The sequence below is a fragment of the Pseudophryne corroboree genome (genome assembly GCF_028390025.1).
Source record: "Pseudophryne corroboree isolate aPseCor3 chromosome 7 unlocalized genomic scaffold, aPseCor3.hap2 SUPER_7_unloc_9, whole genome shotgun sequence".
Classification (NCBI taxonomy): domain Eukaryota; kingdom Metazoa; phylum Chordata; class Amphibia; order Anura; family Myobatrachidae; genus Pseudophryne; species Pseudophryne corroboree.
Genome location: NW_026967618.1, coordinates 306,863 through 319,049, shown reverse-complemented (window position 1 = coordinate 319,049; position 12,187 = coordinate 306,863). Strand labels below are relative to the sequence as shown.

Below are 12,187 nucleotides of genomic sequence, written 5' to 3'. Positions count from 1 at the left end.
CTCACACCTCTGCTGATTTATCATTAAGGCCAAACCTTCACATTCAGCTGTAATGTTCTCCCGGCTGATCACATCAGGTGCAGGAGTATTGGTATTAGGTGCCATGGTGGTGCTTCAGAGACATGTAACACAATGGTGGTGCTCCAGAGATGTGTAACACAATGGTGGTGCTCCAGAGACGCGTAACACAATGGTGGTGCTCCAGAGACGCGTAACACAATGGTGGTGCTCCAGAGACGTGTAACACAATGGTGGTGCTCCAGAGATGCGTAATACAATGGTGGTGCTCCAGAGACGCGTAACACAATGGTGGTGCTCCAGAGACGTGTAACACAATGGTGATGCTCCAGAGACGTGTAACACAATGGTGGTGCTCCAGAGACATGTAACACAATGGTGGTGCTCCAGAGACGTGTAACACAATGGTGGTGCTCCAGAGACGTGTAACACAATGGTGGTGCTCCAGAGACGTGTAACACAATGGTGGTGCTCCAGAGACGCGTAACGCAATGGTGGTGCTCCAGAGACATGTAACACAATGGTGGTGCTCCAGAGACGTGTAACACAATGGTGGTGCTCCAGAGACATGTAACACAATGGTGGTGCTCCAGAGACGTGTAACACAATGGTGGTGCTCCAGAGACGTGTAACACAATGGTGGTGCTCCAGAGACGTGTAACACAATGGTGGTGCTCCAGAGACGCGTAACGCAATGGTGGTGCTCCAGAAACGCGTAACGCAATGGTGGTGCTCCAGAGACATGTAACACAATGGTGGTGCTCCAGAGACATGTAACACAATGGTGGTGCTCCAGAGACGCGTAACACAATGGTGGTGCTCCAGAGACGCGTAACACAATGGTGGTGCTCCAGAGACGTGTAACACAATGGTGGTGCTCCAGAGACATGTAACACAATGGTGATGCTCCAGAGACGTGTAACACAATGGTGGTGCTCCAGAGACATGTAACACAATGGTGGTGCTGCAGAGACGCGTAACACAATGGTGGTGCTCCAGAGATGTGTAACACAATGGTGGTGCTCCAGAGACGTGTAACACAATGGTGGTGTTCCAGAGACGTGTAACACAATGGTGGTGCTCCAGAGACGCGTAACACAATGGTGGTGCTCCAGAGACGCTTAACACAATGGTGATGCTCCAGAGACGTGTAACACAATGGTGGTGCTCCAGAGACGCGTAACACAATGGTGGTGCTCCAGAGACGCGTAACACAATGGTGGTGCTCCAGAGACACGTAACACAATGGTGGTGCTCCAGAGACGCGTAACACAATGGTGGTGCTCCAGAGACGCGTAACACAATGGTGGTGCTCCAGAGACGCGTAACACAATGGTGATGCTCCAGAGACGTGTAACACAATGGTGGTGCTCCAGAGACATGTAACACAATGGTGGTGCTCCAGAGACGCGTAACACAATGGTGGTGCTCCAGAGACGCGTAACACAATGGTGATGCTCCAGAGACGTGTAACACAATGATGGTGCTCCAGAGACGCGTAACACAATGGTGGTGCTCCAGAGACATATAACACAATGGTGGTGCTCCAGAGACGCGTAACACAATGGTGGTGCTCCAGAGATGTGTAACACAATGGTGGTGCTCCAGAGACGTGTAACACAATGGTGGTGTTCCAGAGACGTGTAACACAATGGTGGTGCTCCAGAGACGTGTAACACAATGGTGGTGCTCCAGAGACGTGTAACACAATGGTGGTGCTCCAGAGACGTGTAACACAATGGTGGTGCTCCAGAGACGTGTAACACAATGGTGGTGCTCCAGAGACGCGTAACACAATGGTGGTGCTCCAGAGACGCGTAACACAATGGTGGTGCTCCAGAGACGCGTAACACAATGGTGGTGCTCCAGAGACGCGTAACACAGTGGTGGTGCTCCAGAGACGCGTAACACAATGGTGGTGCTCCAGAGACGCGTAACACAATGGTGGTGCTCCAGAGACGCTTAACACAATGGTGATGCTCCAGAGACGTGTAACACAATGGTGGTGCTCCAGAGACGCGTAACACAATGGTGGTGCTCCAGAGACGCGTAACACAATGGTGGTGCTCCAGAGACACGTAACACAATGGTGGTGCTCCAGAGACGCGTAACACAATGGTGGTGCTCCAGAGACGCGTAACACAATGGTGGTGCTCCAGAGACGCGTAACACAATGGTGATGCACCAGAGACGTGTAACACAATGGTGGTGCTCCAGAGACGTGTAACACAATGGTGGTGCTCCAGAGACGCGTAACACAATGGTGGTGCTCCAGAGACGCGTAACACAATGGTGGTGCTCCAGAGACGAGTAACACAATGGTGGTGCTCCAGAGACGTGTAACACAATGGTGGTGCTCCAGAGACGCGTAACACAATGGTGGTGCTCCAGAGACGTGTAACACAATGGTGGTGCTCCAGAGACGTGTAACACAATGGTGGTGCTCCAGAGACGTGTAACACAATGGTGGTGCTCCAGAGACGTGTAACACAATGATGATGCTCCACAGACGTGTAACACAATGGTGATGCTCCAGAGACGTGTAACACAATGGTGGTGCTCCAGAGACGTGTAACACAATGGTGATGCTCCAGAGACGTGTAACACAATGGTGGTGCTCCAGAGACGTGTAACACAATGGTGATGCTCCAGAGACGTGTAACACAATGGTGGTGCTCCAGAGACATGTAACACAATGGTGGTGTAACACAATGGTGGTGCTCCAGAGACATGTAACACAATGGTGATGCTCCAGAGACGTGTAACACAATGGTGGTGCTCCAGAGACGTGTAACACAATGGTGATGCTCCAGAGACGTGTAACACAATGGTGGTGCTCCAGAGACATGTAACACAATGGTGGTGTAACACAATGGTGGTGCTCCAGAGACATGTAACACAATGGTGATGCTCCAGAGACGTGTAACACAATGGTGGTGCTCCAGAGACATGTAACACAATGGTGATGCTCCAGAAACGTGTAACACAATGGTGGTGCTCCAGAGACGTGTAACACAATGGTGGTGCTCCAGAGACGTGTAACACAATGGTGGTGCTCCAGAGACGTGTAACACAATGGTGGTGCTCCAGAGATGTGTAACACAATGGTGGTGCTCCAGAGACGTGTAACACAATGGTGGTGCTCCAGAGACGTGTAACACAATGGTGGTGCTCCAGAGACGTGTAACACAATGGTGATGCAATCCTTATCCTTTTCGTGTCACTGCAGGTTTTCTCATAAGCCGGAGATGCTGCTCTGCCAATACTCAGCGTAAATTCATGACGGGGCTCAGGAACGTCTGACACCATGTTTGGATGTATTAAATTAAGACAGACACTGCAGGCTAGTTCCAAGTAGCCATGTTGTAACCAGAAAACCACACCCCTATCACAAGCAGCTACACCTAGAAAACTCACAATGCACCACTAGGTGGGGCCAAATACATAAGATTAACATTACACAATTGCCCCCTTGTCCCCCTGTTCCGACACCTGTGTGCGAGGTGCAGATCTAGTGCAGAGCGGAGGGGATGAGCTGGGAGATATACTATAGAGGCACTCAATGTACTGCTACCGCTTCTGGGGCCTAATTCAGACCTGATAGTAGCAGCAAAATTGTTAGCAGTTGGGTAAAACTGTGTGCAGTGCAGGTGGGGTAGATGTAACATGTGCAGAGAAAGTTAGATTTGGGTCGGGTGTGTTAAAACTGAAATCTAAATTGCAGTGTAGAAATAAAGCAGCCAGTATTTACCCTGCACAGAAACAATATAACCCACCCAAATCTAATTCTCTGCACATGTTACATCTGCCCTCCCCTGCAGTGCACATGGTTTTGCCCATCTGCTAACAAATTTGCTGCTATGATCAGGTATGAATTAGGCCCCTCCTGCTTCACCTCTTATTGAGAAGACTCCGCCTACAGTGACCCCTGCAAACCCTACAGTGCACCATGACCTACCACCCGGCAGGGGCGTTTCTAGAGAGGAGGCTCCTCCTCTCTAGCCGGCTTCACAGACTCTGGGCACTAGACCCTAGCGCTATCCCAGAGCCCAGGGCGCATCGCAGATCTCTGGGAAAATGGCGCGGTGGCCATTTTCCCAGGAATTTTCCTACTGCGCTTAACACCGGAAAAATGGAACGGCATCATTTTCCAGTGATTTCTGCAGTGCTGCTGCTGCACCGTTGGACTCCGGAGGGTGAGTATTAAACATATTGGGTGCAGGATGTGCAGTGTGGGCCCCTCTGGCCCCTGGGGGGGGGGGGGGGGCCGTGTGCACCGCACACACTGAACCCATTGTAGATACATCAGTGCATTCCGGCCAGCCCCACTCATAAACTCGCAGGATCTTCCATGTGCAGCCATATTCCCAGCCGCCGACACAGGACTGTGCGCATACCGGTAACCGCTGCTTATAAGCCACAGACGTGCACTCGGCGTATTTAATAACATCTGATCATTTCTCGGGGAAATCGTTTTCAGACATCGCAGAGAAAAGTGATTTTCTTTACATTATCTACTTTCATAAACACCAAGGTTCAATGTAAGAGCCAAATAGCGCTGGTTTTAGAGCTTCCACCACTTACCACCTCTTCTCACATCTAACCCATCTGAGGTAAGTAGAGATGTGCTGGGGCAGTCTGGATAATAGCATTGTGTGTTATTGGATCTGTAGGGACTGAGCAGCAGAAGATTGATGGTTGCGAGGAAGACCGGCCGCTGCGTCCAGCATAGATTACAGGGGTGACAGTCTGGGGAAAGACCAGTAAATAAAGGAACACTTACCTGCTTATCCCTTTGTACACAGTTGCATAGGAGCCTTCACCCAGTTTTTCAAGGTTTAAGTAGGAAGACGCATTGCCGAATGACAGACCCTTCTTTGGCTGCAACATGGAAAAGAAAAATGCGCAATCACTCATTAGTGAGATGTACAACAGAAGCTGCATGAAGTCCGTGTTACAGGGATGTAATTATGTTATTACACACCAATTCTATCTTATACAGTCGCCCATATCCCAAATTCCAGACATAATATTCCCAAATACTGAATTTAGTGAGCGCAACTGAGAAAATGACTCCGTTCCTTTCTGATGGCACAATGTACACAAAATGATTACAAATATTGTGTAAAATGACTTCAGGATATGTATATAAGAAGTGTATATGAAACAAAAATAGAATCTGTTTTTAGACTTCATGGTATGGAAATATTCCAAAATATGGAACAATTCAACATCCAATATACTTCTGGTTCCAAACGTTCTGGATATGGAGACTCCACCTGTATTTCTACAGTGTGATTACAGAACATTACGTCACTACTTACTGATATAACAAATCACAATTATTATTGCATTCTTCCCAACAGTCCCAATTCCAAGACCTCAGAAGTGAAAGGTTTGTCTAGATGTGGGCATTTATGGGCGAATGGAGCGGAGTTTGGCTGGATTGGGGTGGGCTGCCTGATCTCTCATGTGTAAATCTTGGGAAGTATAAGACTGGCTATGGCTTTGTTGCCAAGTATACTGACCAAATATACTGGACTGCTCTTGAACCAGGTCGGAATAGAACAGAGTCAGACTTGCACTAGCACTCGCTTCACGGCTGGACTGGAATGGAACAAAAGTCAGACTGGAACTGACACTTGTTTCTTGGCCGGTCTGGAACCGTCTGGATTGGTACTGAAGTCAGGCTGGAACTGACACTTGTTTCTTGGCCAGTCTAGAACCGTCTGGATTGGTACTGAAGTCAGGCTGGAACTGACACTTGTTTCTTGGCCGGTCTAGAACTGTCTGGATTGGTACTGAAGTCAGGCTGGAACTGACACTTGTTTCGGGCCAGTCTAGAACCGTCTGGATTTGTACTGAAGTCAGGCTGGAACTGACACTTGTTTCTTGGCCAGTCTAGAACCGTCTGGATTGGTACTGAAGTCAGGCTGGAACTGACACTTGTTTCTTGGCCGGTCTGGAACCGGCTGGATTGGTACTGAAGTCAGGCTGGAACGGACACTTGTTTCTTGGCCAGTCTGGAACCGGCTGGATTGGTACTGAAGTCAGGCTGGAACTGACACTTGTTTCTTGGCCGGTCTGGAACCGGTTTGATTGGTACTGAAGTCAGGCTGGAACTGACACTTGTTTCTTGGCCGGTCTGGAACCGGTTTGATTGGTACTGAAGTCAGGCTGGAACTGACACTTGTTTTTTGGCCAGTCTGGAACTGGCTGGATTGGTACTGAAGTCAGGCTGGAACTGACACTTGTTTCTTGGCCGGTCTAGAACTGTCTGGATTGGTACTGAAGTCAAGCTGGAACTGACACTTGTTTCTTGGCTGGTCTGGAACCAGCTAGATTGGTACTGAGACAGGCTGGAACGGACAATTGCTTCTAAATTTTTAACCAGACTGGAACTGGCTGGAATCAAAGTGGGATATAGAGAACCAGCTGCAATTACTGAGAGCTAGGGCTAAATGTAATAGGGTGCGAGTAAATCTGCGGGATCAAACTCGCACCTTTGTCCCGCAAATGTAATAGCCTGAGAATTAGAGAGTTCAAGGCTTTTACAAAAGTGAGTCCATGCAAGTTTTTGTGGGTAAACTCGCACCTTGTAATTAGAAAATATGAGGGGGAAATGGCATGGGGGTCCCATGTATTTAATACAACCAGAACGGGGCTTCTAAGCCAATCCTGATACTGGAAATACAGGGAAAAGATGCATATGGGTCTCCGTATTTCCTGCACCAGCAGCTGGCTCTTTCTTTTCTAGCACTGCCACAGCCAGGGGATATGCAGAAACAATCACCACCACAAGCTAGCCAGGCCGCGGATTCACGGGAGGTGGGGTTCTCCCCAATAAAGCGCTCACCCCTATAGGGCACAAGGCCTGGCCTGAAGCACAGGGTAACCCCAGCACCCTTGTGCGGTAGGTGACAAGTTGATAGTCCATTTGTGTAAAAATTAGAAGTAATATTGTCTGTTACAGGGGGGACTACAGGTCCCAACAAGCCTCCCCCGCATGCTGGCACTTGGAGAACCACAGGTGTCATCATGTGCAACATTAAAAGGCACACTGGCACCTGTAGTCCTCCTGTAAAAGAAATAAAAAAGACAAGACACACACCACAGATCGTTCACGTTTCATGCATACACTCACACTCACACATACTCACATTGTCCCGAGTGCCACTCATGTCCACTTGTCCAGTAGATTCCCCAAATGCTGTAATACAAAATCCATACTCACCTACCCCTTATGCCATGTGCACTTCGGACCATGTAGACAAACAAGGGTCATCTAAAAAATAGGATTTTAATTACCTACCGGTAAATCCTTTTCTCGTAGTCCGTAGAGGATACTGGGGTCCACATTAATACCATGGGGTATAGACAGGTCCACTAGGAGCCTTGGGTACTTTAAGAAATCAATAATGTGGGCTGGCTCCTCCCTCTATGCCCCTCCTACCAGACTCAGTCTAGGAAACTGTGCCCGAGGAGACGGACATATCCTGAGGAAGAATTTAAAAGAAAAGTGGTGAGATTCGAACCAGCACACACAAACAAGAGGAAAGCCATGCTAACCAAACTAACAGGAATAGCAACAGCTGAACCAACAACAATACTTAACCAAGTAACAGTGCGGGAAGCACGAAGGACTGGGCGGGCGCCCAGTATCCTCTACGGACTACGAGAAAAGGATTTACCGGTAGGTAATTAAAATCCTATTTTCTCTTACGTCCTAGAGGATACTGGGGTCCACATTAGTACCATGTGGATGTACCAAAGCTCCCAAACCGAGTGGGAGAGTGCGGAGGCTCCTGCAGAACTGATTGCCCAAACTGAAGGTCCTCCCAGGCCAAAGTATCAAACTTGTAGAACTTAGCAAACGTGTCCGACCCTGACCAAGTAGCTGCTTGGCAGAGTTGTAAAGCCGAGACACCCCGGGCAGACACCCAGGAAGAACCCACCGATCTAGTCGAGTGGGCCTGTACTTTAGGAACCGGCAATCATGTCGTAGAATAAGCCTGCTGGATAGCACACCTAATCCAGTGAGCAATAGACTGCTTTGAAGCAGTACACCCAATCTTCTTGGGATGATATAGAACAAACAGCGAGTCAGATTTTTTGTGATGGGCTGTCCACTTCACATAGCTCTTCAAAGCCCCCACAACATCCAAGGACTTTGAGGTAGAAGAGTTGTCAATAACCACCGGAACCACAATAGGTTGGTTGATATGAAACGCAGACACCACCTTAGGAAGAAATTGCAGATGAGTTCTGAGTTCAGCTTTATCTTCATGAAAAATCAAATAAGGGCTTTGTGAGATAACGCCCCCAGTTCAGATACACGCCTTGCAGAAGCTAAGGCCAAAAGCGTAATGGTCTTCCATGTAAGAAACTTTACATCAACCTCCTGTAAAGGCTCAAACCATTCTGACTGTAGAAACTGTAACGCCACATTGAGATCCCAAGGTGCTGTGGGAGGCACAAAGAGCGGTTGGATCTGCAGAAAACCCTTCAAGAACGTCTGAACCTCAGGGAGGGAAGCAAATTGTTTCTTGAAGAAAATGTATAAGGCTGAAATCTGGACCTTCAAAGAGCTCAAACGTAGGCCCACATCCACACCTGACAGCAGAAAAAAGGAGGAAACGACACAATTGAAATTCAACTGTAGGAAATTTACTGTTTTCACACCACGAGACATATTTTTTCCAAATACGGTGGTAGTGTTTAGACGTTCCCCCTTTCCTGGCTTGGATCCGGATTGGAATAACCCTGCCCGGGATCCCCTTCCGGGTTAGAATTTGACGCTTAACTTCCATGCCGTCAAACGTAGCCGTGTTAAGTCTTGATAGATGAACAGCCCATGTTGTAGAAGATCCTCGCGAAGAGGCAGATGCCACGGGTCCTCCAGGAGCATCTCCAGTAGATCCACGTACCAAGCCCTTCTTGGCCAGTCCAGAGCAATGAGAATTGCTTGAACCTTTTCCCTATTTATTCTTTTGAGAATTCTTGGGATCAATGGAAAAGGTGGAAACATGCAAACCATCTGGTAGACCCATGGAGTCACCAGAGCGTCCACCGCCACTGCTTGTGGGTCCCTCGACCTGGAACAATACCGCCTGAGCTAGTTGTTGAGACGAGAGGCCATCATGTCTATTTGTAGTGTCCACCACCGACGCGTCAAGGACTCAAACACCTGCTGGTGAAGACCCCACACTCCTGGGTGGAGGTCATGTCTGCTGAGGAAGTCCGCTTTCCAGTTGTCTACTCCCGGAATGAAGATTGCCGACAGGGCCACCGCATGTCTTTCTGCCCAGAGGAGAATTCTTGTTACCTCTGACATTGCTGCTCTGCTCTTTGTTCCGCCCTGTCGGTTTATGTACGTTACTGCCATCACATTGTCCGACTGAACTTGAATGGTGTGATCTTGAAGAAGATGCGATGCCTGTAGAAGGGCGTTGTATATGGCCCTTAGTTCCAGAACATTGATCGGAAGAATGGTTTCCTGATTTTACCATTTTTCTTGGAACTGTTCCCCCTGGATGACTGCTCCCCAACCTCTGAGGCTTGCATCTGTGGTTAGTATAGTCCAATTTTGAATCCCGAACCGTCGTCCCTCGGTCAGGTGAGACGTCTGAAGCCACCACAGAAGATAAATCCTGGCTTTTGGCGAAAGACGTATCCTCTGGTGCATGTGAAGATGCGATCCGGACCATTTATCTAACAGATTCAGCTGGAAGGGCCTTGCATGAAACCTTCTGTACTGCAACGCTTCGTAAGTGGCTACCATCTTCCCAGAAGGCGAATGCATAGATGCACCGAAATCCGGGTTATCGAACATCCCGCACCATCGACTGGATTACCAATGCTTTTTCCAACAGAAGGAATACCTTCTGTGCCTCCGTATCTAGTATCATTCCCCAGGAATGGAAGCCTCTGTGTTGGTTCCAGGTGGGATTTTGGCAGGTTCAGAATCCACCCGTGATCCTGGAGTAGTCGGGTTGAGATGGCAATGCTGTCCAACAACCTTTCCCTGGATGGTACTTTTATCAGCAGATCGTCCAGGTACAGTATTATGTTCACTCCCTGCTTGCGGAGGAGAAACATCATCTCTTCTATTACCTTGGTGAACACCCTTGGTGCCGTGGAGAGGCCAAATGGCAGGGCCTGGAACTGGTAGTGACAGTCCTGTAGTGCAAACCGTAGATAAGCCTGATGAGGCGGCCAGATCGGAATATGAAGGTACGCATCCTTGGTGTCCAGAGACACCAGGAATTCCCCCTCCTCCAGACCTGAGATCACCGCTCTCAGAGACTCCATCTTGAACTTGAACACCCTTAAGTACGGGTTCAGTGACTTGAGGTTTAAAATGCAAAATCAGACCTGCTTCTGGAGAAGCTGGTAAGCCTGATTTGAAGAATCTGTGTGACTGAAATAACGTAATCGGGCTCCCACCTGCCTGTCTTCCAGGCAGTGCGGTCCACCATTATGCTGAAGGCTTGGAGGAAGCAGAACCGGAGGTCTGTTCCTGAGAACCTGCAGCTGCTGGTTTTCTGGTTTTACTTTTATTACCTTTGAAGGCTCTAGAAGAACCTTTGGATTTGCCTTTAAAATTTTGCAGTCTGAAAGGACTGCAGAGTTGGAGCAGAGTAGGTTTTCCTAGCTGTGGGTGCTGCGGAAGGAAGGTACGTAGACTTACCCGCCGTAGCCTTGGATATCCACGTATCCAGTTCATCTCCAAAGAGGGCCTCACCTCTGAATGGTAGGCTTTCCACGCCTTTCCTGGAATCCACGTCCGCAGTCCATTGGCGTAGCCACAAGCCCCTGCGTGCTTACACTGCCATGGCAGTGGTGCGTGCGTTGAGCAAACCAATTTCATTCAAGGCCTCCGCCATAAACGTAGCAGAGTCCTGAATATGCTGTAGGAATAAAAATTATCTCCCCCTGGGTAAGGAATCTAATCCGTCAATTAGGTTACCTGACCATTTAGCAATGTGTCACGATCCGGGTATCTGGACGCCATTTCTTACCCATCAGATGCCTCCTAAGGCTGGCTCAGCGCTCCAGGACCGGATCCCATCTGTTATCCTGATGTTTACATTCCTGTATCCTCTCCTGTCACTCTGAGACGCTGTCACAGTAAACGCCATATTACACCTGGCATGGCGTCTCCCGCGGCCTCCGCCGCCGTCCCTGAGCTTCTGCATGCAGAGTGTCTGAGTGGCGATTACGTCAGCCGCGGCCTCCGCTGTGTCCGCGTGGTTGGATGTGCACCTGTCAGCTTGGCGCCTCCTGTCTCCGGTGGCCGGCGCCGCCATTACTGTTTTCATTACCACATGGATTACAAACCAAACTTCCCTCCAAGTGTCTGCATGGGCGCAGCCATCTTGGATTCTGTCAGCTGATCATTTCCACCAATCTGTTCTCAGTATTGATAATCTGCATAATTGCCTAGCCAATCCCTTCCTTGCTGCAGGTATAAATACACTGTGCCTGAGCAAGGAAGGCGTCAGTGCTTTGGTTGTCAAACCTAGTTCCTGTTTGTCTCTCTCCTGTGATTGTCTTCCAGGTTCCAGCTCCTGTCTCAAGACTTCCACCATAGAGACCCGCACCAGCATTCCACCTGCGGTGTAGCCTGACTCTCCGATCCATTGTGGATTCATCTGTTTCCAGCTACAACATTACCTGCTTCCAGCCCAGCTTCCAGCAGAGTACAGCTTCTCTTAAAGGGCCGGTGTCCTTTCTACAGTTTACCACTCTCCACCGGTATTATTATTTCTCCGCTCTCAAACTCTACATTTCATTCATATTGCATCGCTCTCAAGCTTCATTTATTATTTAACTGGTTCCAGCCAGTATCCACTCCGTGCCAACATCTGTCTGATTCCAACCAGAACCCACAGCAGCTATTTTATTTACAGCAGTCCAGCTTTCCCTGGAACACCAGCTGGTACGATCCTGGGCTTTCTTCATTGCTACAGTCAGGCCTGGTAAGGACTTTCCAACTCGCAGATAATAAGAACTGTCTCATACTACCAGAGCTCTGTGGCCCCTGCCACCCTGTAGTACCCAGGAACTGTATTATTTCTCTGCTGATTTTATGTTTCTTTTACTGCTACTGTGATGCATGGAGTTTGTCATAAATAAACATCATTGACTTTTATTCAAGTTGTCGTGG

The 12,187-nt window shown here is 48.8% G+C and overlaps 1 protein-coding gene across 1 annotated transcript in view; it reads right to left on the bottom strand.

Moving 5' to 3' along the window:
* CDK15 (cyclin dependent kinase 15) overlaps positions 1-12,187 on the bottom strand; it is a gene marked incomplete at its 3' end in the record, with an annotated part of 538,867 nt that overhangs the window by 298,208 nt on the left and 228,472 nt on the right. Inside the window, exon 4 of the mRNA XM_063950471.1 lies at positions 4,802-4,899. Within this exon, the coding sequence (XP_063806541.1) occupies positions 4,802-4,899 (98 nt within the window). The remainder of the gene's footprint in view (positions 1-4,801; positions 4,900-12,187) is intronic.